At 45.8% G+C, this 27,021-nt stretch overlaps 1 protein-coding gene across 1 annotated transcript; it reads left to right on the top strand.

Annotated features, from left to right (window-relative positions):
* The first annotated feature begins 17,592 nt into the window (after positions 1–17,592).
* LOC125527436 (salicylic acid-binding protein 2-like) lies at positions 17,593–26,098 on the top strand. Its single transcript, XM_048691939.1, has 3 exons — positions 17,593–18,101; positions 25,462–25,596; positions 25,706–26,098. The coding sequence occupies exons 1-3, from the start codon at positions 17,700–17,702 to the stop codon at positions 25,985–25,987; spliced, it is 819 nt and encodes a 272-aa protein (XP_048547896.1). The 5' UTR covers positions 17,593–17,699; the 3' UTR covers positions 25,988–26,098.
* Positions 26,099–27,021: the final 923 nt, after the last annotated feature.

The following is a 27,021-nucleotide window of genomic DNA, read 5'->3' as shown; positions in this document are numbered from 1 at the left end:
GGCCACTCCTGAGGAGGTCTTGTGTGGTCCGCTCGCGAGGCTTGGCCCCTCGCAAGGGTCTTGAGAGCTTGTCGGTGAAGATGGGTCGTACGGGCCCGCTCGCAGAGCCACGCCGTGGGCCGCAGGCAGGCAAGTTTGGGGACGCCCGTTCCCGGAACACCGACAAAAGTGGCTTTGTTTGTTGCCATGTGGTTCAGATATGGTCTTCACAAACATCACCCAATGAGGATAGATGACATTGGCAAGATAGTATCCCATGATGTAGTCACGACCGTTGACAATGTAGTTGCATGGTGGCGATTCCCCATTACAAAGCCTCCTGAACACAGGAGATCGTTGAAGCACATTGATGTTGTTGTGGGAACCCGACATTCCAAATAATGCATACCAAATCCATAAGTCATGTGATGCCACTCCTCCAGTATGATGGTGGCCTCTTTGGTGTGGCATTGATACATTCCCCGCAAACCTTTGGGGTAGTTCTTCCATTGCTAGTGCATGCAATCAATTGATCACAACATTCCTGGACACCATATGGCCTCTCCAATAGCCAACAACTTTTTTGTGTCCTACACATTTGGTTCTCTCAGATACTCTTCTTCGAACACCTACACCACAACGTCGACAAACTTCATAGTAGTCTTCAGGCATGTGCTCTCCCCTATCTGGATCATCTGACCAATGACATCTGCGGCAGTACCAAGTGTAAGCATCCTCAGAGCATCCATGCATTTCTGATAAGCACAAAAAAATGTTGGCCGCAACGATCCCTACTGATCTTGAAGTAGTCATAATGTGACTCCATTCCCTCCACAATGCGCAAAAATAATGGTTTTCACATGCAAAAACGGCGACGAAACCATGGATCATCCGCGACAGTTGGGTTCGGAGCAAAGTAGTCCTTGTGCAGTAGCCATGCTCCGGAGACCCTATCCCGATTGATCACTCTTCTCCCTTTGAATGAGCCCTTGAAGTTGAGAATATGCTCCACCTGTCAGTCCATTTCCTCTTGCATGCTCATGAGCATGATCATGTCCACTTCTTCATCATCAGACGAATCGAAGAACTCATCTTGAATCATTTGATCAAGACCCGTTGGTCCATACTCCTCGTCCTACGAAGCATCGGAATTCATCATTTTCCCTATAAATAAATCACAAAACAGGGTCGGATAATGTGTCAAACATATAGAGTGCAAGGGGTAGCCCGCGAGTTGTTGGACGTACCGCGGTGGCGTCTGGGCCGGCGACGACGTCCCCGGTGGCGAGCATGGGAGTGAGGACTGTTGTGCCGATGCTGGGGGCGCAGAGGGTCGGAACGGTTGCGGAGGAAGGGTGGCGGTGGAGCTGTGAGATGTCTATCGTGAAGGAGGAAGAAGAAGAGAGGAGAGAGCAAATGGATCCGGTAGGTCAAGGGGGTGGATCTGGTGCAATTTGTGGTGGGGTAGGCCTGCTGGGTATGACATGGAGGACGCTCTTGATCGCCCCCATATTTGGGCTAGATATGAGGGGTGTCGGCCAGCCCGGATTTTGAGGCCCGTTTGAGGCGCATGTCTGGGTTGTCTTTTGTGACCGGTCACTGACTGGGCCATGCGTCTGAGCGTATGAGACGGATTTGGGTACCTAGCGATAGATGCTCTTAGTGAATCACAATCTGATTTCTGAAGCAAGGTAGACAAGACTGTTTAGGCTCCCCATGTGCTTGCTCTAGGAGGATAATCTGTGAGGATGTCTGCAATTCTCCTTTACCTTTCAAAAAGGTAGTGGCTCATACAACAAGGATACACAATGGTTCTATTCAATATTAGGTAGCATCATTAGAAATACTCGAGCACAAGAAGATGAAGTATTATTCTAAATATACTAAACCTAGCTAGGTTTTTTGGGTGGTTTTTTACTTTTTTCTCATAGTGAAAACTTAGCCAATCATGGTCTGCCATGTTTATTACTGTGGGATTTAGTTGGGTACAATTCTATGCACGCATTGTGTTTCCCTCTCTTATTTGATTCCTAGTCCACATGCGTTCGACGGTGGTGGGTCATCAGTTTTTGGAAAAAAATTCAAGGTACATCCATAGTTGAATTGATAATGTGACCACGTGCATACAACTCTCAAAACGTCTGCTTAATGCATCTAGTACGCGGTTGTAAAACTCTTTGGTGTCTGCATTCATGTAGCTATTGACACTAGGCTCTTATATTATGGGACGGAGGGAGTATATCTTAACATGGACATGCTAGCGCCTTGCTATTGGACCTTGCTGTCCCAGTTCATCAGCACATCAGCACCCTACACATCGTATAATAATCATCAGGGGAATTTTTGGTTCCTTCAGCTAGCCTAGCTGATGCGCCAACAGTATGTGCTAAGAAAATCTTCTATGTTTTGTTTGTAGGTAAAAGCACGAGTATACCGTTGTGACGACCCGAGGGCTCCGAGTCTCTGTGCTTTCTATGTCAGTCCCTGGATCAATAGCCGATACGCACAGTCGACAATGAAATACCAGAAAATACATCACATGTCATAGTATTACATCATAGATCCAGTGCTTTATAATACATACCTTCTTAGCTCACGGTCTAGCTTAATTTACACACATGCAGCAGAGTTGATAATCTAGTCTTTTGACGTCCATCCACTCACAGGCAAGAGGCATCGTAACCCTAATTCATGCCTTTCCTTCAATATGGTAAGCCTGCAACATGATACGTTGGAGCCACAAGGGTCAATACATTGAATGTATTAGCAAGCTTCATCGCGATTGGCTTGTTGGAACATAAACATGCAATTTGGTGTGGATGGGTTTTCTTTTTTGCGTGAAGGTAGGTTTCCTACTTTGTAATAGTGGTCTACTCTAATAGTTGGACATACCATATCACAAAGTAGTACTGGACAGATCGTATCACGCGATCGCCCAAAATAAGCATTTGAGTATGTGGGCCTCCACATCACATGACCACCCTAAACCTCTCTCAGATAGTCTCCCTGGTATCACGCCAGGTACCTGAGTCAGTCCATACTCCCCTTTGGTTCATCCCACAAATTTTATTAGAAGAGTTGATGAGATCAAGCTGAAAACTCTCGATAAGTTGCTCAAAAGTTGTCCATAACCGGGGACATGGGTAATTATGATTAGTTTTATACACTTTACAGAGGTTTGTATACTTTACCCGTGATTCCGATCACACCCTTCTGCTACTAAACTCAAATCATGAAGTAGGTAGGTAGATCAAGACAAGACTTTCGGGAAGTAGTAGCCCTTTCTAGAAAGGCAGACCCATCCATTTTCCCTGCATGTAAATCTACATCTGCTAGTCATGCCCAGGAGGGTTCCCAAAACTTACTTCGTCAAGATAGAGCACATATTATCTCACATTTACACATGGAACCTACTCAACTATAAATTCGTATAATCCCTCTGATACATGGGTGGCATTCCCCCCCGAGGACTACACTCGATGACTCATTCAAAGTCAGCCCACCCATATGGATTAATTAATTAAGTTGTAGTTAAGTAGTCAACCATAAGTAACCTTTTAATGTGATCCCAATCCAGGTAATAGCAGCTAAGAAATTGATTGATTGTTACGAGGTCATGGTACAAGGGACCTAATTTCTTCTACTAGGTTCTGTCAAGCATAAACTAAAATCCTATAGGGGATTCCTAGTTGGAAACAACTACAATGCATGAAAGCATAAGTTATGATCAAAGGTTCCACTTTTCTGGTATTGACGATTCTTCAAACACACAATCTTGATCACGTTACTCTCTACTCTCCGTACAATCTAACATAAGTAAAGAGCAATCATAAACAACCATACACTACAATCAAAAATACAACAAGTGTTTTGCATGGTGTCAGTGTCATCGTGCTATGAGATCATGTGTCAGGGTTGACTCATAACAGTTTAGATAACAGTGGTTGTTAGTTTGAATACATGTGACATAAGGGTTGACATGCAAATTTTCAGTAAGGGTTTATCACATAAGGAGTATGTGATGCCAAGTTGTGGTTGTCAGATCCAATCAAAAGAATCTTAACAACAGAGTCATGGTCTATGAAGCTTGGGTAGCCAAGTTCATGCTCACTTTGAATGACAATTCAAACTTGTTGACCTTTCTGTTGGAGATATGCCCTAGAGGCAATCATGTATGATGATATTTCCTATGTGTTTATGAATAAAGATAGTCCTTGGACATTATCAATGATGTGTATCAGCAAGTACGTGACTTGTTTATGGGACTATGCATTGTATGATGACTGTCCTAAAAGGTCCCTAGTCAAAAGGGTTGTGTGGACGCGCAACCAACTAGACTAGCATATGACACGGTTGATGGCTTGGTCTCACTAGCCATGGAGCATTGGATGCTAACCGGATAATATGGACTTGGAAGGATCTGGTCGGATTCGATGTAGTCGGATCCGAGTCGAGATAAGGTCCGAGTCGGACAGACCCAACTATGAGACGCAGCGATATGTCATATGTGAGTCTCGAGTACAACATATGTTCTATGTCCTAAGACCTGAGCTGACGCATGTACTCGGGATGGTGACAAACTTGCTTTGGGCCGACCAAACGCTACTCCGTAACTGGGTAGTTATAAAGGTAGGTTTTGGGATTGTCCAGAACCATGTTGTGAGACGTTGTCGAGCAAGATGGGATTTGCCCCTCCGATCAGGAGAGATATACTCTGGGCCCCTTGTGTGATCCGACCAGGATAAGCATGGCCATGCGATAAGGATTATGATATAATCCGGTTTGTGGTCGGCGTCACTGGAATGAGAAAGAGGTCGGGCTAGCACAAGGATGACAGACTCGCCTTGAGACCGACAACATATATCGTGTGGCAAAAGGAATGGAAGTATGATGTACAGGTTCGCCTAACCAGCTTCATAGTCTGTTTGGTGTTCGGCATGCCTTGCTAGAGGCCGCTACCAACTGCGCAGTTCGGAGGTGATCTGAACTGCGACCAAGCCGGCTTGAACCTAAGGGGTCGCACGCTTAAGGGAAGGAACCTACGAGGTCGGGTCCGAGGACACTGGTCGGATGTGATCCGAGCTGTATTCGGATTATGGCCGAGTAGACTTATGGGCTTTAGTCCGTGCAAGGCCCAAGTGATGAGCCTGCGACGGACGCCTATATAAAGTGGAGGTGCCGCACACTCACGGAATTGATCGCTTCAGCGCTGTCACTAGGGTTTGGATGTGTTGCGAATAGACACCTCCACTCGCCGCCGATTGTGTGATCGGACCTAGCAGTCCGCCGCATGACATTCCTACTGCACGCGCGGATACCGTTAGAGGCGGTGCACTTGCGCCGCTCCGGCGAACCTGCACGTGGAAACCGACGACCAGCTGTTCAAGGGAGATCGGACGAGGAGGAGACGATTCACGCGGACGCGCTGCCCCAACTCTTCTTCCGCTGCACGGCACTGCGCGTCTAGTGGTAACGATCTATGATCCATCTCCCGTAGCATGTTCTTGGTTGCTCTGCGCGTAGGAAAAATTTAATTTGCAGTCGACGCACCCTACCGTAGAACCCAACAGTGGTATCAGAGCCTCTGCTATAGGATTTGGATTCAGATCATATGCATATTAGATATGTGGAGGCGATAGATGAGATCTGTTGTCGTTGATGAGATCGGTTATGTGCACGGTTGATGTGATCAACTGCACATGGGGATCGTTGAGGCTATGTTTTCTAATGATTGGAGTCGATGAGGTCGTGACACAACCTACCCCTACCGGTCAGTATCCACCATCGGAGTTAACAGTGGAACATAAATCCGAATCATACTCGCGATGATCGATAAGATCGGTCAGATTAGAGAATCCGTGTGCGTAGCGCATTGTATTTCGTACACGATCACTCAAACCGGTAGAATATGATTCTATGCATAACTTTATTTTGCAGGGTCTGATGTGAATAGTATGGCTCATGTGTATGTGATGTATGTGTGTAAATTATACATGGCCCGCGTGTCATGTTTGTCAGCCGGCAGGAGCCAAAGTATTGTCATTATATTGTATAACGACCTGCGTGTTTACTTATGACTCTATGTAAAATTCATTACTAGTTGTAGTAGTTGGATAATAGAGATCAGGTTGGCGGCTTGGCGGCCCGGCGTGACAAACAAGATGGAGTTTCTAGATGGTCATTGGAGTTGGAGCTGACCTGGAAGAACATCCATGAAGGAGCCATACCATTTCACAATATATGTTTTACTTGTGATTGTTATGCTTCTTTGTTTCTATGCATGTTAGAATGGTAGAAAGATCCCTCATGAATATCAAGTAAATTGCCATTCCCGATGTTGCACCTTCGCACGTCAAGTACATCTAGTAGTGGGCTCATAAAATTGGGGTGCTACTAGGTGTCCTTGAACTGAAGGGTTCGTGTCGGACACAGACATGCACTGCATTAGGTTAACTTGACAAGGCTATCAAAACGGTTTTGGGCCTTGTGGCAAAAGAGGTCGGGAGCCGGGGTATGAGATACCTACCCAACCGACAGGAGTCGTATAGAGATACGATTAGCAAGGAGTTTCTTACCGGATAGGCATGTTGTATAGCAGTGATGCTAAAGCTCACTAGTCGCATGTGCTAGTCGGATCCTGAATCACTAAGAGTTTGCGGAGGGATGCTGACTTCAGTGGGAGTATTTCTGTTTAAGGCTAGAATTACTCTACATAAACACATGCTTAGTGATTGCATATTTTTCTGTTGTAGATCGATGGCACCACCTGCTCAACCCAACTTTGCATTGAAATCAATTCTGGAAAAGGATAAACTGAATGGAACAAACTTTACTACCTGGTATAGAAATTTGAGAATTGTTCTCAAGCATGATAAAAAGGAACATGTTCTAGAGGATCCTCTTCCAGAGGAACCTGCCGATAATGCTAGTACCACAACCAAGAATGCCTACCAGAAACTCGTTGATGAATCAAACGATATCAGCTGCCTCATGCTGGCTTGTATGGAGCCTGATTTGCAGCAGCATTTCAAAGACGTTGGGGCTTTCGATATGATCGAGAGTCTCAAGAGCATGTTTCAGGTGCAGGCTAGGACTGAAAGGTTCAATGTCTGGCGATCCTTGATGGATTGTAAGCTCAAGGAAGGTGATCCACTGAGCCCGCATGTGATCAAGATGATCGGATATGTGCAAGCTTTGGATCGGTTGGGCTTCCCGCTCTTGGATGAGCTGGCTACTGATGCAGTTTTGGGTTCTCTTCCGCCCAGCTATGGGACGTTCATCTCGAACTATCATATGCATGGCATGGATAAGAAGCTCACTGAATTACATGGGATGCTCAAAGTGGCAGAGTAGGATATTAAGAAAGGCACGCATCAATTGTTAATGGTGCAGAAATCGGCTAAGTTCAAGAAGAGTTGGTCCAAGAAAAAGGCTAAGGCAAAGGGCACGGAGACAGTAACCTCCGCCGCTGCGCCGAAGTCTGGACCGGACTCAAAGACCATTTGCTATCATTGCAAGGAAACTGGTCACTGGAAGAGGAACTATAGCAAGTGGCTTGCAGAGCATGGCAAGAAGGCCGGGAATGCTGCTTCAGGCAAAGGTACACTTGTTGCATATGTTATAGACATTTACCTTGATGACATACCTAGCAGCTCTTGGGTATTTGATACCGGACCGGTTGTTCACATTTGCAACTCGATGTAGGGGCTGGTAAGAACTAGGCGTGTGGCACAAGGGGAGATTGACATCAAGGTCAGAAACAAAGCAAGAGTTGCTGTGTTGGAGGTCGGCACGATGCAGCTCCAGCTTCCTTCTGGATTTATTTTGGAATTGAATATTTTTTATTACATTCCTACACTTAGTCGGAACATTATTTCTGCCTCATGCTTGATGAGTCAGAGTTATGAATTCAATTTAAAGGACAATGGTTGTTCAATTTATTTGAATGGTATGTTCCACGGCTATGCACCCATTGTTGATGGGTTATTTATATTGAACCTAGAACAGGAACCGCTCTATAATGTGAATGTCAAGAGGCATAAGCCTAATGAGATAAATCCGACATACTTATGGCATTGCCAGCTTGGACACATTAGTCTGAAACGCATGAAGAAGCTCCATGATGATGGACTCCTAACTTCGACCGACTTTGGGTCGTCCGAGACATGCGAATCATGCTTGCTCGGCAAGATGACTAAGTCCCCTTTCGCAAAGAGTTGTGAGAGGGCATCCGAGCTGTTGGAACTAATACACTGTGATGTGTGTGGACCAATGAGCACAACCGCCAGAGGTGGCTATCAGTACTTCATGACTTTTACCGACGACTTGAGTAGATATGGATATATCTATTTGATGAGGCACAAGTCAAAAACTTTTGAAAAGTTCAAAGAGTTTTAAAACAAGGTTGAGAATCAGCTCGGCAAGACTATAAAAATTCTACGATCTGATCGTGGAGGTGAGTACATGAGCCAGGAGTTTGATGATCATCTGAAAAGCAGAGGTATAGTACCTCAGCTCACACCTCCGGGTACGCCACAGAGAAATGGTGTATCGAAACGAAGGAATTGTACCTTGTTGGACATGGTTCGATCTATGATGAGAAAATCGGATTTGCCCTTGTCATTCTGGGGATACGCTCTAGAAACTGCAGCTTCCACACTTAACAGGGTACCATCAAAATCCGTAGATAAGACACCACATGAGATGTGGAAAGGGAAGACTCCCAGTTTGTCTTCTCTAAAGATTTGGGATTGTGAAGCATTTGTCAAGCGACTTATGTCAGACAAGCTTACACCAAGTCGGACAAATGCATATTCGTGGTATATCCGAGGGAAACCTTGGGATATAGCTTCTACAACCGGGAAGAGTACAAAGTGTTTGTTGCTCAGAACAGGGTTTTCCTTGAGAAAGAGTTTCTCAGTCGGGAGGCCAGTGGGAGGACGGTCCGACTCGAAGAAATTCGAGTACCACTCAGGGACGGCTCAGCAGGTGATGAGATCATACCGGAGTCAGTCAGGGAACCCGTAGTGGAAGCGGCACCAGAACCACGGAGGTCAGAAAGATTGCGCAGAGTGCGTGATTTATTGTTGCTAGAAAGCAATGAGCCGACCACGTATGCAGAAGCGATGGTGAGCCCGAATTCCGAGCCATGGTTAGAGGCCATGAGATCCGAGTTAAAGTCCATGGATGAATATCAAGTCTGGGACTTGGTTGATCCGCCGCCTGGCATAAAGGCCATTGGCTGCAAATGGGTCTTTAAGAAGAAAACCAATGTGGATGGAAATGTTCAGATACACAAAGCTCAGCTTGTCTCTAAAGGTTATGGACAAGTTTAAGGAATTGACTACGACGAGACTTACTCGCCGGTAGCGAAGCTGAAGTCGGTAAGGATCGTACTAGCTATAGTTGCATATTTCGATTACGAGATATGGCAGATGGATGTCCAAACGGCTTTCCTTCACGGAAATTTAACCGAGGACGTGTATATGATACAACCCGGGGGTTTTGTCGATCCGACTAGCACTAGTAAAGTATGCAAGCTCAAGAGATCCATTTATGGGTTGAGGCAAGCATCTCGGAGCTGGAACATTCGTTTTGATGAGGTCGTCACTGGTTTTGGCTTCATCAAAAGCGAAGAGGACTCTTGTTTATACAAGAAGTTAAGTGGGAGCTCGATAGTGTTTTTGATCTTGTATGTGGATGACATACTACTAATCGGAAATGATATTTTGATGCTGAACTCGGTCAAGGAATCATTGAATGGCAAGTTTTCAATGAAGGACCTTGGTGAGGCAGTTTACATTTTAGGCATCAAGATCTATTGAGATAGATCGAGGAGGCTACTCGGCTTGAGCCAAAGCACGTAAATAGATAAAGTGTTGAAGCGGTTCAACATGAGTGAGGCCAAGAAAGGGTTCTTGCCTGTCTCACATGGTATAAGGCTAAGCAAGACTCAGAGTCCTTCGACATCTGATGAGCAAAGCAGGATGAGTCGGGTTTCGTATGACTCGGCAATTGGATCCATCATGTATGCCATGATATGCACACGGCCTGATGTTTATTTTGCAATAAGCCTAACAAGTAGATACCAGGCGAACCGTGAGAGTCACTGGGCAGCGGTAAAGACTATTTTGAAGTACCTAAAAAGGACTAAAGAGATGTTCCTAGTTTATGGAGGTGAGAAAGAGCTCGTCGTAAGGGGTTACACCGATGCTAGTTTCCAAACCAACAGAGATGATTGTCGATCACAGTCCAGATTCGTGTATGTCATGAATGGAGGAGAAGTGAGCTGGATGAGCTCCAAGCAAGATACGGTGGCCGATTCTACCACAAAATCCGAATACATTGCGGCTTTTGAAGCTGCAAAGGAAGGGGTTTGGATTCGGAACTTTCTGGATGATCTTGGTATTTTCCCAGCCTCGGTAAAACTGTTGGACCTTTATTGTGATAATTCTGGTGCCATCGCACAAGCCAAGGAGCCGGGGAATCACCACAAGGTCATACACATAGATCGGAAATATCATCTGATACGAAAGATCATAAAGAGTGGTGATGTAGAGTTATGCAAAATTCACACGGATGCAAATGTTGCGGATCCGTTGACTAAGCCGCTTCCACAACCCAAGCATGAGGGGCACGTTATAGATATGGGCATTCGATGTCTATTTGATTGACTCTAGTGAAAGTGGAAGACTGTTGGAGATATGCCCTAGAGGCAATCATGTATGATGATATTTCCTATGTGTTTATGAATAGAGATAGTCCTTGGACATTATCAATGATGTGTATCAGCAAGTACGTGACTTGTTTGTGGGACTATGCATTGTATGATGACTGACGTAAAAGGTCCCTAGTCGAAAGGGCTGTGTGGACGCGCAGCCAACTAGACTAGCATATGACACGGTCGATGGCTTGGTCTCACTAGCCATGGAGCATTGGATGCTAACCGGATAATATGGACTTGGAAGGATCTGGTCGGATTCGATGTAGTCGGATCCGAGTCGAGATAAGGTCCAAGTCGGACAGACCCAACTATGAGACACAGCGATATGTCATATGTGAGTCTCGAGTACAACATATGTTCTATGTCCTAAGACCTGAGCTGACGCATGTACTCGGGATGGTGACAGACCTGCTTTGGGCCAACCAAACGCTACTCTGTAACTGGGTAGTTATAAAGGTAGGTTTTGGGATTGTCTAGAACCATGCTGCAATACGTGGACGAGCAAGATGGGATTTGCCCCTCCGATCAGGAGAGATATACTCTGGGCCCCTCATGAGATCCGACCAGGATAAGCATGGCCATGCGACAAGGATTATGAGATAATCCGGTTTGTGGTTGGCATCACTGGAATAAGAAAGAGGTCGGGCTAGCACAAGGATGGCAGACTCGCCTTGAGCCCGACAACATATATCGTGTGGCAAAAGGAATGGAAGTATGATGTACAGGTTCGCCTAACCAGCTTCATAGTCTGTTTGGTGTTCGGCATGCCTTGCTAGAGGCCGCTACCAACTGTGCAGTTCAGAGGTGATCCGAACTGCGACCAAGCCGGCTTGAACCTAAGGGGTCACGCACTTAAGGGAAGGAACCTACAAGGTCGAATCCGAGGACACTGGTCAGATGTGATCCGAGTTGTATTCGGATTGTGGCCGAGTAGACTTATGGGATTTAGGGTCCGTGGAAAGCCCAAGTGTTGAGCCTACGATGGACGCCTCTATAAAGTGGAGGTGCCGCACACTCACGGAATTCATCGCTTCGGCGCTGTCACTAGGGTTTGCATGTGTTGCGAATAGACACCTCCACTCGCCGCCGTTTGTGTGATCGGACCTAGAAGTCCGCCGCACAATGTTCCTCCTGCACACGCGGATACCGTTAGAGATGGTGCACTTGCGCTGCTCCGGCGAACCTGTACGTGGGAACCGACGACCAGCCGTTCGAGGGAGATCAGACGAGGAGGAGACGATTCACGCGGACGCGCTTCCCCAACTCTTCTTCCGCTGCACGGCACTGCACGTCTAGTGGTAACGATCTGTGATCCATCTCTCGTAGCATGTTCTTGGTTTTTCTGCGCTTAGGAAAAATTTAATTTGCAGTCGACGCACCCTACCGTAGAACCCAACACTTTTGTGAGCTTGAATACACTCAGTGTCTGAAAATAATAATTTGGTGAGGCTTCCAATTCAATTTGGATTTGAATTAGGGTTCATCTTATTTGAATTCAAATTGAATTGAGTTCACAATTTGCTTTAGTTCCTAAGTTTGATCTTACCAAGTTAAATTTGAATTATGAATGGTTCCATAAATGACTAAGTTAGTCCAAACCTAACTCAATTTGTTTATTGGTTTCCCTATAGTCAAATACAATATAGTGTCACTTACTAAGCGCAAATAGTTTTTCAAACTTTACTTAGGTTTGAACTAATTTAATTTAAATTTATTTTCCTCAAGTCAATTATGACTCCAAAATAAACACTAAGTCATATTATAAAGGTTTATTCAAATTAAACCTATGGTTTCAAAGTTATAATCAAACTAGTTTGAATTTAATCCAATTTAAGTTCCCTAAAGTCAAATAATAATCCCATAATATTTACTAAAGTTCATTTTAAGCTCCTAAACTTAGTTGCAACATTTTTATCCCAATAAAAACTTTCATACTAAATTTGGTTTAAATACTATTGGCATTATAGCTACAGTTTAAACTATATTCAAATTCAAATTTTAAATTATTTTAAAACTGAACTATGGTAGTTAAGTTGAAACTACAATTCACTAGATTCACTTTGCAAAAAGAATAAATTTAATTGGATTTATAATTTGCAGGTTATGTCCTATTTGAATTTGAATTTTAGACTATTCAAATTCTTAATTTTATTACTCGAGGTGAAAGTGCATTTCCTAAGGATCATTTTGCAAAAAGAATCACTCAATTTGGATATACAGATAAAAAGTTGTGAGTGTTTGAAGTTCCAGGGGTTTTTCTATAAATGTGCATTAATTGAATTAAACAAAAAGTTTTGGATAATGTTTTGCATAAGGTAGGTGACGTGGCTGATACTATTTGATGATGCCAATTCGTTTAAGTGGGACGATGTGGTGCACTAGATCTAGATTGGACGATGCAGATTAAACAAAGGGGGTACTCATCGAGCTAGGTCACCAGAGGAACACGCCGAAGACGGAGGCACGGTGGCGGAGAGTGGCGCCACGGCATGTGGATGAACGATCTGGTGTTCCAGAGGGCGTCGGATATGGTGGAGTGCGTGGTTCGATGTGGCACAACTCGAGGAGGTCGCTAGTGGTCCTGGCCGAGGGTCGCTAGAGTTTGGACGCACCAGTGGAGCTTTGGGCTTTGATGAATGATGACCCACAAGTATAGGGGATCAATCATGGTCCTTTCGATAAGTAAGAGTGTCAAAACCAACAAGGTGCAAAAGGAAATGACGAGCGGTTTTCAGCAAGGTATTTTCTGGAAGCACTGAAATTATCGGTAACGAGTAGTTTGATAGCAAGATAATTCCTAACAACTGACAAGTAGCAATAGTAACTAAGGTGAAGCAAGGTAGCCCAATCCTTTTTGTTGCAAAGGACAGGCGAGAACGATTTCTTATAATAAGCTAAGCTTTCTTGAGGACACACGGGAATTTCATCTAGTCACTTTCATCATGTTCGTTTGATTCACGTTCGCTACTTTGGTAATTTGATATGTGGGTGGACTGGTGCTTGGGTGCTATTCTTACTTGAACAAGCCTCCCAATTATGATTAACCCCTCTCGCAAGCATCTCCAAGTACGAAAGAAGAATTAAGATAAATCTAACCATAGCCTTAAACATATCGATCCAAATTAGCCCCTTACGGAATAGCGCATAAACTAGGGTTTAAGCTTCTGTCACTCCAGCAACTCATCATCTAATTACTACTCCACAATGCATTTACTTATGCCCAAATATGGTGAAGTGTCATGTAGTCGACGTTCACATAACACCACTAAGGGAATCAACAACATACATATCATCAAAATATCGAACGAATACCAAATTCACATGATTACTTATGACAAGACTTCTCCCATGTCCTCAAGAACAAAAGTTACTACTCACACATCATATTAATGTCCAAGATCAGATGGGTATTGAATAGCATAATGGGTCTGAACATATAATCTTCCACCAAATAAACCAACTAGCAACAACACTACTAGCAACCCCCATGTACCAATCTGAGGATTTGATACAAAGATTGAATACAAGACACGAATTAGGGTTTGAGATGAGATGGTTCAAGTGAAGATTTTGATGAATATTGGTCCTCCCACGATGAGAGGGTTGTTGGTGATGACGATGGCTTAGATTTCCCCCTCCCGGAGGGAAGTGTCCCCGGCGGAATCACTCCGCGGAAGAGCAAAAGTACTCCTGCCTAAGTTCCGCCTCGATACGGCGGCGCTCCGTTCCGAACGTACTCTCCTTATTTTTTTTCTAGGGCAAATGGGCTTATATACCAGACGACGGGCACCGGAGGCTGGCCAGGGGCCCCACAAGCCAGCAGGGCGCACCCTAGTGCCTCGTGGGCACCTGGGTGGCCCCCTCTGGTACTTCTTTGCTCCAATATTTTTAATTTATTTCAAAATAAATGTCCGTGAAATTTCAGCTCATTTGGAGATGTGCAGAATAGGTATCTCTGACATAGCTTTTTCAGGTCCAGAATTCTAGCTGCCGGCAATCTCCCTCTTCATGTAAATCTTGCATATTAAGAGAGAAAAGGCATTAGAATTGCTCCACAAAGTGTTATATTGATTAAAAACACTATAAGTAACAGTAAGAAATCATGATGCAAAATGGACGTTTCAATGAACTACTCAATTCAAATCCATTTGAATTTTGAATTTTCTTCCAAAAGAAAAGGTGCTCTAAAATCTATTTGGGATATTCCTAATCTGCTAGACTTTTTGTTTGGGCATTTTGGAAAAATATTTTTTGCACTTTATATTTCCTTTTGAATTTGAATTTTGTTCCAAAACCAATTGTATTTCAAATCCAATTTGAAAATTGGTAGAAGGTCAAACACATCATTTGTACTTATGAAATTTCCTTTTCCTGCCAAATAAATGCAAATCCGTTTTTAAATATTTCCCTTTGGCTTTTGAATTGATTCCAAAACAAATCCAACTCAAACCACTTAGGGGAAATTTCATTGGGCTTGAATACCATTTGGGTCTTATTAAGGATGGCCTTATGCCCAAATAAATATTTTAAAATAATTTGGTTTTAACTAAAGTCTAGCTAGGTTTCCACTAGTTGCATCAGGCTTTGCCCTTCATATGCAAACATTCAAGCAAACAAGGTCAATCACAAGCAATTCTAGGCAATCATGAGTTTTTCCTTGAAGTTTTTTAATTCACTGTGAAATTTTCAATATACTAGATTTGGAAAAATCTGGGATGTGACAACCGTACAAGTAGAGCCGTGTGAATTTTACTCTAAATATATGGATCATACAGACTCACAACAACTATCAAACAATTGTACTGCTTGCGTAAAACACCGCACTTGCACGTCCAGACATATAGCACGAACAATGGTAATCAGTGCAATCACCACAATATGAGAGTCATTGTAGTATTATAGCAATGTAGATCAAGCAGTCAGCAGTATGGGCGGCTGTTGTGCTGTGTAATAACTAGTATTACCTCTGTATCAAAATATAAGAAGTTTTTATAGGCTAAGGGTATCTCCAACGTTGACCCATAAATTTACTCCGGTATCTGTCCGCGGACAGGGGGGCTAGCCCGCGGACATTGTTGCCAGAGGCTCCATCCAACGTTGCGCGCATGCATTTCAACAACTATTGAAACTAAATAGACGAAATTTATGCAAACATGGCGGATTCATATAAACGGGACTACATTCATGCAAACATGGCATGATTTTCATTACATTTCAAACATTTAGAGAAAAAATATGCTACCCTAAATCTACCCTACGGTGGCGTCTGGCGTCCAAGCCCTTGTTGTTCCCTTCCTGGGATCGTGTCCCCCATCCGCGTCTCCATGAACATCGGAATAAGACCTATGAAGTGAAGGGGCGGTCTACGTAAGAAAGGGTTGAACATGGGAGACAAACCGGCCCACATGGGACACAAGGCCCCACCACCTTCCATGCCCTACTCACCCTTGGAGGACTCCGCGTCTTGTCCGTCGCTGGTGGACGTGAGGTCCATGATGGAAAAGGAGGCGCTTGCACTCTCGTCGTCCCATCGGGCCGTCCGAAAGTTCGCGGGCGGCTCGTAGGACGCGCAACTGGCATTGTTCTCGTCCGTGATTGCCTGCAGCTATGCCTCAACGGCAGCCTGTTCCTGGCGAGCGACGGCTTGAGCAGGGCGGCCTCGTAGATTGCACCCTACTCCGTGGCAAAGTTGGGGTTCGCCGTGGCCATGGCCTCCTGGCTCGCGCGCTCGCTGTCGATTAGGCCCTCCGTCAGCCAGTGTTGCTCGAGGAGCAACAAGTTGTACCGTTGTTTCTCCTGCGCCTGCTGGAACACCGACACAGGCGCCAACGCGAGCTGCTCCTCCGCCATGGTGGTGTTGAAGTGCGCATGTGCCTGCTCCATGGTGAAGACGGCATGCACTTGCGCGTGGGTCGATGCGGTGTCGTCGGAGCCCGTCTCCACCGTGGGGTCATCCTTGTCGTCGAAGACCTCGGGCAAGTTGATCGGCATGCCGGCCTCGATCCGCCTGGCACGGCAGCTCTGCCAGGTGGCCGCAAGGGCGGCCATTGCGGCCACCTCGTGCTTTATCTCCATCAAAAGACTCTCCCGCAGAGCGTTGCCGCCTGCAATCATGGCGGATGTGGTGCAAGGGAGGAGGGTGTGGAGTGGTTTGTGTTGTGGCATGGAGTTAGCTAGGTGTGGCCACCTTTAAATAGTGAATTCCAGTGAGTCCAGGCGTCCGGGTGCGTCAATGCACGGAGCCGGAGTGGGTTTCTCGGCCGACAAGTCTGCTTAATGGCGGCATACGGATGGGCGGGACATTCACCGGGCGTGGTAGATATCCGTCCCCTCCCGTCAAGTAACACGTCTCCGGCATTGAAGAGGCACGGACACCAGGGATGCGTTGTGGGCGGCGCCCTCGGCCGGCGCGCTGCTTCAGTGGCGGAGCCAATGAGAAGTCATGTCCATTCCGGTCTGACGTCAATACGGAGCGGCCACTGTACAACGTATGAATTCAGGCAACTGGCACCAAACGGGAACGCGCGCGGACAAGGTGGGAAGCGTTTGGATGGGTCTGGGCGGTCAGAAGCAGTCGTTGGTGTTGTCTGGACGTCCGCAAAACCCTCCTAGTTTGTTTCTGTTTTGTGAGAGAAAATGCGTCCAGATTATTCTGTGGACCGATGCAGAAGCACGTCAGATGGCACAACAAGTCCGGACCGTGCAGTCCGGTCAGTTACGGACGGTTTGAGTGAGATGCACTAAACGTCTGGATAGTAATAAGCATGGAGCATCCGTGTCATTTGATCTTTTGTTTCCATTTGTTAATCCACAAGTGCCGGCTTTCCACATAGCCGCCTTGGCCGGCCGCTAACTCCACTTCTAATTTAGAAACGAAAAGTAATGCCGTGTACTCGAGAGACCCGTCAAAGCTAGCACCATCTCCAGTAACTTAAACCATAATATCGTGTAAGAGGGAGCACAGAAGAGCCAATCGGCTTGTTCTTGACAATCATCCATGGAGGCGGCACTGGATAGCGGTGCAAAGGTAAAGCACATCATCCTCGTCCACGGCGTGTGCCACGGAGGCTGGAGCTGGTACAAGGTTGCGGCGGGGCTACGGTCTGCGGCTGCGGCGGCTGGGCACGCCTACCGCGTCCACGCGCCGGACCTAGCCGCGTCGGGCATCGATGACCGCCGGCTGCCAGAGGTAGCAACGTTCAGCGAGTACACGGGGCCGCTGCTCGATGCACTCCGGTCGCTCCCGGCCGGGGAGAAGGCGGTGCTCGTTGGGCACAGCCTCGGGGGCCTTAGCGTCGCCCTCGCCGCCGAGATGTTCCCGGACAAGGTCGCAGTCGCCGCGTTCCTATCCGCTTACATGCCGGACTGCGTGTCCCCGCCGTCGCATGTCCTCATGCAGGTATGATCTGATCGACCCCGTTGTCATACGTGTGATACTTGATGCATCGTATTATACATTTTGTTTAGGTAGATATATACTTTTTTAATTAAGAACCAAGGCTTGTGAAGAGCCCGGTTTTGAATTAACAAAGCTATCAACAGGCCAGGAGTTATAACAGACAACCCAACTTACAACAATCGGAACGATACAACGGAAAACACTGGAAAGCCTATTCACTACAACCTCCACAAGCCCCAAATGAATTGCAGCTAGCAAAGGCCAAGCACTCCACACTAGGATCATATGTAACAGAAACGGAGCAGCACAACAGGACATAGCCGACCTTCGAGGATGGACCGTGCTCCAGGAACACCTAGAAAAGAAAGGAACCAACATCTTCCCTCTCAATCACCGAAGAGGGACCCTTCCCTCTCGCCATGGCTCGTAGGCGCCGCACCATCGGGATTTCGAGAAGCTCACCCTAGAGCTGGAAGAATGTCGCTCTCGCATCGCAAGGTGGACATAGGATGACCACATCGATTTGGGATATATCTCGCCGGCTGCTCCGCCACAATCCATGCCCAACTAGTTGGAAACAAGCTTCAAGGAATCGGACGACGCAGAGAAGGTAGCTCAATCCCTCACCTACATAACCTCTCGACCGAGCCCCGCACCCTTGACGACGCCTCCAGCAAGGTCACGACGCGCAAGGCGCCGCCGCCGCCAAATCCGCCGAGGATAAAGGTTTTCACCCGGGCAGGGGGGGTCGGGGTGGAGAGCAGGGGACCTCGGCTGCGCCCCCATGGAGGAAAGCAACGCCCTTGGGCGTTACCGCCGTCGGGCCGGCCGGACCGGCCAAGGTTTCCCCCGATTCCCTAGCTGACCACCAACACGCACCAATGCCGGAGCCAGAAAACGCTAGCCCACACCGGAGGCGAGAGAGAGGCAGCAGGGAATAGGGATTTCGCACCTCCAGATCTCATGAAGAAATCTTCTCGCCGCGACCGGATTCCACTAGCCACCCGTCGCCCGCGCGGCCGGGCACGCTGGCCAGCACCCCCTGCGAACGCCGCCCACCGCCCGACGACGTCGCCTCTCCGGCAAGCCCCCCCCCCCAGAACCACGGGCCTCCAAAAGGAGGGAGCGCCGAGATCCCCGCCGCCACCTTCACCGGCGTCCGCGCGGGCTTCCCGGCGGCCGTCTCTGGTAGCGGCGAGGGGGGGAGGGGGTGGTGGCGGCGGCGGAACCCCAGTCTCCCCTAGTTTTTTCGAAAAACAACTTAACTTTATTAATTAGAAATAATTGTTACATCGTCTATCAAGAGAGTTACAATATCTTTCATGGGCTCCTCTATCCAATCCCTAGTCATGGAACCTTTTGCTAATCTAGCAAGCTCATGAGCTACTTTATTCGCTTCCCTGTTACAATGTTCAAAACTGGTTTGAGGAAAATCACAGGCCATAAAAAAACAATCCTCAAAAGTTGCAGCAGCCGGCCCCGTAGACTGTCCTCCGTTCTTCGTTGTGTCGATGATCTCCATATTATCATAATTGATAATTAGACAATTGCAGCCCGTCTTTTGTGCCAACAGTAAACCAAATCTGAGTGCTACCGTCTCTGCTGTCAGGGCATCCACACAGTACTGAATCCTCCAGTTACCACCTACTATGAAGTTTCCTTTGTCATCTCTGATAACAGCACCCGTTGTGCCTCTTAGTTGATCATGATCAAAAGAAGCATCCACGTTCAATTTAACGAAACCCCTAGGAGGTCTTCACCATCCTTCATTCTTTCTCTTTGCTTTAGTAGAGTGGGCATTTACATAGTTCGATGTTAGAGCCCGAACCCCCATCGAGGTTTGGGACGCCTCTTGAGACTTACCCTCATGGACTAGTTTCCGTCTATTCCACCATAAATACCAAGCAGCTATAGCAATAAGTTCCCCTGCATTCCGGGAGCCCAAGATGGGTAGTTCATGATCAGGCATAAGGAGTAGGAATTCAAGGACTGCCTCTCCTGCACGATCAACGACACGGGCTTTTTTTACCACTTTATACAACCCCAAATGTTCCCACACTTCTTTTGCCTTCTGGCACAGAAATAATATATGTTTCGTGTCCTCTGGCTTGTCCAAACATGCTGGGCATATTGGCTGAGTTTTTATATGTTTGTTGGCCAATGTAACACGACACGGTAGAGTCCCGTGAAGCGTCTGCCAAATAAAAAATTTAACCTTCGCCGGACAAGCTAATTTACAGATCTTACCCCAAATAGAATTGACCTTGCTTCTACCCATGCCATTCGAGTATTCCAACTTCCTCGCATGTTGGTTATTCCATTCCTCCACATAAGCTGATCATCCAATGAATAAACCATTTGTTGTATAGCTCCACGCAATAAAGTCCGACATATTATGCATATAGATCGGGGTCGCTAGGACTCTACGGACATCAATTGGCCATAGAGTTTGTCTCACCAAATCTTTATCTTAGCCATTAGTGACTAGGTTAATAAGATCAGAAACTTTCGTCAATAGATTCCTCCTTCTAGGTGTAATAATTTTTCTGTCCGCACAATTTGGGATCCATGCATCTCTCCATATATTAATATTTTCTCCTGTTCCCACTCTCCATATATAGCCATTTTTTAGAGAGTCCACTCCCATCATAATGCTTTGCCAAGTAAAGGAAGAGCCCTTCTTTAATATTGCGTTCATCAAATCACCTCCGGGAAAATACTTGGCTCTTAGGATTGTTGCACATAATGATTCAGGATTATCCACGAGACGCCATGCTTGCTTCGCTAATAAAGCCAGGTTAAAACAGTGTATATCACGGAAACTCATTCCTCCTTGTTCTTTTGGAACACACATCTTCCACCATGCCATCCAGTGCATCCTTTTCTGATTGTCCTCGTCACCCCATCAAAATTGTGACAACACGTCTATGATTTCTTTGCAAATCTTTTTAGGAATTTTAAAGACGGACATTGCATATGCTGGCCCAAGGGGACGACGCGAGGGCCGGGCTTGAGCTACTTTCTCAATCGGTAACCCTCAGATAGATATATACTCCCTCACGTCTTAGTAGTACATAACAAAAAAGCCTAATTGTCAAATGATCGAATATCAGTTGCAAGCTGTCACCTACTCACCTGATAGATACTCTTCCACAGTTTTCAAAATTACTCTGTAGACAACATGTACTTTTTTTCTACAGTATTTGAAAAATCGTACATGAGCTGCACAGTTTAGGGGAGTAAGCACTGTACTTCTTTTTTGTGAGCCGAAAGCACTGTACCTTTTGAGCAAACAGTATGAATTTATTGCTTATAACTAAAAATATATAGTACATCAAACCGACTAACTGGAATAAGAACAAAATTTTCAATCAGGATTACATCAAGATACTTCAAAGCTATCATCTATAGGCACACAACAAAAATTGTAATCTTGTATAGGACGATCGGGATCTTATATGCTCAGGTTATACCTGTCTGCGGTGATTGGACTCGTTCGCGACTACAAACGACTACCAATATCACTTTTATTAACTCAAACTGTCGGCGATGCATTTACTTATTTCACGTCCTCTTGTTTCTCTCATGTCTCGAGGGCGGGCCTCTTATATGTCTATCTCCATTGCTAAACATTTCTAATGGTCCATCCTTCTTTTGTTGTTCGGTTGATGGAGAGACACCTTAGTTTCCTCCGTGTCACCATATGGAGAGACACCTTAGTTTCCTCCGTGTCACCATATCCTACCAATGAAAAAAATAGTGTACTATAGCAAAATAGCGTCGGCCTTAAAATACGCTATTAGCACGATATTATACACTGATTAATTTAACGAGTCATTCCTCAGTATGCTATGGCACGGTATTTTTTTAGTGTGTTCTACACACGTTAGGGCTAGGGTGTGCCGCCACGAATTCCAGCATCATGAGGGTATCCTTTCGCTTCCTCTCCATCATACCTCAACCTCTATCATCGGCATTTTACCTTATTGCTTGTATACGGTGGGGTTGGCCAAATTTTACAGGCTGCTATTTCCAATAAAATAATTGAATAGTAAAATAACTTATTCAACTTAAAAGTTGGTTCTTGTTTTTCTAAACATCTTCTTCTTCTTTTGAAGAGCTCGGTGCGGGATCATGAGTTTTTGAAAGTTCATAAAGATATAGTCTAGTTTAACCCTCTATTTGCTAGTTATGGTTTTGTTATATATTTCGCCCTGTCCCCATTTTTCTACAATGATCTTCTAAATTGTTTTTGGAAGTTTGCCCAGAAAGACTTGAGAGATGATTTTTTTTGCTACTTCATTATTCTCCCACCTCGGTCCCAATGACGATACTTGTCCTTTATCTGGAGATGAAGATGTTAAGGGATGGACGAGAACAACGAGGGGGAGATGTATTGATTAGCGCCCAAATATGAAAAGGAAAACCATGTCTTGCCACTTTAGTGAGATTGGATAAAAGCAAATTGCACACCCTGTGACGCGCATATGCACATGTTTGTCACATAAACTGTGGAGGGACTAGGAGTCAGATGACAAAGATCATTACAAATTATTGTTTGGATTTCTAGAACCCGGTGACATTTGAGCCCAAAATCTATACCGTTCAGATTCATTTTGTCGGTTATTGTCATTTTTGCAAAACAAAAACCTTGTTTTTGAAATGGATGTACAAAAACCCTTACATTTAGCAAGATTAACTCGCATCCACCCATAACTCATCTATGGGACTTCTTTGTTATATTTACAAAAGGAACATTGTTCAAACTCAACCTGCAGTCCACCATGCGTAAGTTTGATATAAATAGAACTCGGATGCAATTTAGACGTACATGAAATTTACTTACGTTGCAAGAATTACAACCCCCGGCATGTGGAAATCTCTTGACATCATAAGTGTGCAGTTAGGATTTTGGCCATGTTAAACGAGAGCTTATTAGGTTCAGTTTTTCATGAAAACTATCACATTCTAAGTCATACTATATGGTTTAGCAAAATTTCTGGATGAAATGGTGGTCAAGGCTTACAACACACGCAGCATCATAGTCCGCACCATTCATTAGAATGTATGGTGCATGGTTCCTGTTTGTGCATGTACCAATGCATGGCTCTTTTTTAAAATAAAAGAGAAATATATTAATATCACGAAGATATCAATTACATCCAGTCTCGGCATCTATAAGATGTCGGAAAGACATCCTGGATGCACACAACCAAAGGAAAAAAAATAAAGGTCCCGCCATAGTGATGGACTCCTCTCAGCAGCTGCAGACAAACCACCACCAAATACAACACCCGAAAAACATAAAAGGTCTCCAAAAGCAACGCGTTCAAGAAGGAAACAGTGCAAAGCACCGTCGTTGACCGATTCAATATCTTAGGTTTTCACCCTGGAGAAGTCCGAGCTCTCAAAACAATTCCTTCAGCAAGGCAATTGCCGGGCACAACCAATGAAGGCCAGAACTTAGGTTTTCACCCGAGGAGCACCACCAAAATGAAAACCTCCAGTGCTGCCGCCCCCATTTGACACTGTTGCTCCTAAGAATTATCAAACACCTGGCTAACTGGCTAACTCCATGGCCTCGAAGGCCCCGCCCGTCTAATTGATCCTCCGATCTCAACCACCATGACCTTCTCTACATTTGTCTACACCATAGAAATTGAGAAGCCGACATGTCCCTTGGTGTCAACAAAAAACAGAGCTTAGCATCACGCCCTCATGGAACCTCGTAGGCTGAAATGGACATGCACGACCGAATTCTATCCGATCCAGATATCTTGGGCAATATCTCTGGCAGTAGTTCTGAAACACATCGATGACCAAATCTAAGAGGATCGATCATGTAGGATGTTGTCGTGATGCGAGAGAAGCACGAGGATCGCCGCCTTCAATATCACAGCAGCAGCCCCCCACACCACCCCGATCCAGCTCAACGCCGCCCGACTGCAGCCATGGTCCAAGCACCAACCCATCCAGATCCAGACCAGATCGGGGGGATCGGTACCTCCACGTGTTGCAGCATGCACGCACCTAGCCCGTCGTCGCCTGACCACAGCCATGGGTCGAGCACCAACCCAACCAGATCCAGATCAGATCAGGGGGATCGGTACCTCCACGTGCTGCAGCACGCACGCAACTGCCATCATCCTCCCACCGCCCCAGGCACCTACGACCTGCGCAGAGGAGCGCAACACCGCTAGCCACCTCAAAAGCCCCCAACTCAATGTCAGCCACCCAAGGACGCCAGAGCCCCGCCGCCACCGGATCCATGCACGCTTTGCCCGACAAAGACCATGAGGCGGCGGCGAGGGGAGAGAGGGCACGAGGAAGGAGACCTCGAGCGGGCGTGTTTGCCGCCGCCCGAGTCGCCCGGGGAGGACTACGCGGGGGCTGGGCCAGATCCCAATGCATGGTTCCTATTTGTGCAACGGGGATACCCAGTTGCCCTCACCATGCTACTCTGACACTTCAGGAGATATGTGCCAGAAATAAACCTGAGAATGGTTATTAAAAAACTGGGTGAAATGATTCGGTTCTTACTTTGGGTTTGATTGGTTCAGGTTTTATTGGGCTGAAACTTTTTTAGTTTGGTTTTGGTTTGGGTATGTGAAGAAACCAATTTGGGTATAGTTGGTTATGGGCTTAAACAGTTTGCTTATTAACGACAATAAACTATGGGTCCAAACCGGTTTCTGGGCATTGGTTATGTGCAATAGGCAACGACGCATCGACAACAAGTATCTTTGATCCGTGTATATGCTGCGATGCACTATGTAATTATGTATTATGGGGAAACACCACATGCAATCGAATGTGTTTGCTTGTGCTTTAGCTAAGCAATTGGTTTTAATACACTTGTCAGTGAGCTTTTCAGTCGTGCGTATTGTCTTTTTGACTCTTGTTGTGTGTTGACCGTATCTCAACGATAACTTTGTTCACAAATTGTTGTAGATGCACTTATGCCTTTTCTATGTCATTCGCTTCTTAACATGTTGATTTGTGCAATCATATATACATTGAAGTAAACCCATAGTTATGTATTGGGTTTAAATTGGTTTGGGTGGAAAAAATAGAGGGTTTAGTTTTGGTTGGGCTGAAAATGGCATTAAACGGGTATGGCTCAAGTATGGTTTTGAGAGAGATATATACAGGTAAGGTTCAAGTATAGTTTAAGTATGAAACCATTCTCAGATTTAGCCAGAAATATATGGTGCATGCTTCCTATTTGTGGATGTAGTAACAACGTCTTCATGGTTCTACAAAAGATTCCCATATGGTCTAATTTATTTACAAGGCAATACACCACTTTGTTAATTGCTGATGCACATGCATTACTTACCTTCTTCTCTCTTCCCCGTAGCATGGTGAGGGCAACTGGGTATCCCCGTTGGACAACGAGATGAAACCCCAAGATGCAGATGGAAGACTCCCGGCTTCCTTCATGTTCGGGCCGCAATTTATACAACAAAAGCTCTATCAGTTGTGCTCATCAGAGGTATGTCAATGTCCAAGGAGAGCAAAAATGGGTCGTTTTTGTTTGATACAAGAACCAGATTGTAATACATCTCCTAATTAAGAGATTTGCTAATGAATCCGGCATGCAGGACATCACCCTTGCGAAATCTCTCATACGAGTCGGCTCATTGTTCCTGGAAGACCTGCAAGCCCGTCAGCCATTCACCGAGGAACGCTACGGCTCGGTCCGCAAGGTCTATGTAGTATGCAAGCAAGATGTAACCATACCAGAGGCATACCAAATGTTGATGGTGGCCAAAAACCCGGTGGACGAGGTCAGAGAGATCGACGGTGCAGATCATATGGCGATGCTCTCGGCACCTGAACAGGTTGTCAAGTGTATCCTCGACATTGCTGAGAAATATAAGTAATTTTATGGTGTCGATGGATGTATGCACATGTCCCGGACGAAAACATGAAAATCTGTTGTAATAATCAAACATACTTTGGTGCCATCGTCGACTATTATTGTGTGGGATCCAGTTATAGGTGGGTGTTTGGCCTTCTCAAGTTGTCTGGGTCTATTATCCATGAGACAGGACAATAGTATATCGACGCATATGGATCATCATAATGGTTTAATGTTAGGGAACGCAATATGCAATTTCAAAAAAATCCTACGCTCACGCAAGATATATCTAGAAGATGCATAGCAACAATAGGGGGAGAGTGTGTCCATGGATGTACCGTTGTAGACCGAAAGCGGAAGCGTTAGCTTAACGCGGTTGATGTGATCGAACGTCTTCTCGATTCAACCGATCAAGCACCGAACGTACGGCACCTCCGAGTTCTGCACACGTTCAGCTTGATGACATCCCTCAAACTCTTTATCCAGCAAAGTGTCGAGGGAGAGTTCCGTCAGCACGACAACATGGTGACGGTGATGGTGAAATGATCCGCGCAGGGCTTCGCCTAAGCACTACGTGAATATGACCGGAGAAGTAAACTGTGAAGGGAGGCGTTGCACACGGCTTGAAACAATTAATGTGTCTTAGAGGCGCCCCCACCCCCGTATATAAAGGAGGGAGAGGGGAGGTCGGCCCTAGGCATGCCCCAAGTGGGAGGAGTCCCACTTGGGATCCTAGTAGGATTCGCCCCTCCCCCCTTTCCTTTTACCGGAAGGGGAAAGGGAGGAGGAGAGAGAGGAGGGGAAGGAAAGGGGGCGCCGCCCCCTCCCCTAGTCCAATTCGGACTCCTCCCTTGGGGGGATGCCACCCCTTGTGGGCTGGCTTGCCTCCCTCCTATGGGCCATATGGCCCATATTTTTGAAGGAAATATGCCCTAGAGGCAATAATAAAGTTATTATTTATTTCCTTATATTATGATAAATGTTTATTATTCATGCTAGAATTGTATTAACCGGAAACATAATACATGTGTGAATACATAGACAAACAGAGTGTCA

This window comes from Triticum urartu, unplaced genomic scaffold (assembly GCF_003073215.2).
Source record: "Triticum urartu cultivar G1812 unplaced genomic scaffold, Tu2.1 TuUngrouped_contig_3877, whole genome shotgun sequence".
Taxonomy (NCBI): Eukaryota; Viridiplantae; Streptophyta; class Magnoliopsida; order Poales; family Poaceae; genus Triticum; species Triticum urartu.
The sequence above is the reverse complement of the archived record's forward strand: the minus strand, read 5'-3'. Positions and strand labels throughout refer to the sequence as shown.

Bases quoted from the DNA above. Each gene is read 5' to 3' on its own strand.
- LOC125527436 (XM_048691939.1), top strand. From the start codon at position 17,700: ATGGAGGCGGCACTGGATAGCGGTGCAAAGGTAAAGCACATCATCCTC. The intron at 18,102-25,461 runs GTATGATCTGAT...TCTTCCCCGTAG, and splicing joins CGTCGCATGTCCTCATGCAG to CATGGTGAGGGCAACTGGGT. The intron at 25,597-25,705 runs GTATGTCAATGT...TCCGGCATGCAG, and splicing joins ATCAGTTGTGCTCATCAGAG to GACATCACCCTTGCGAAATC.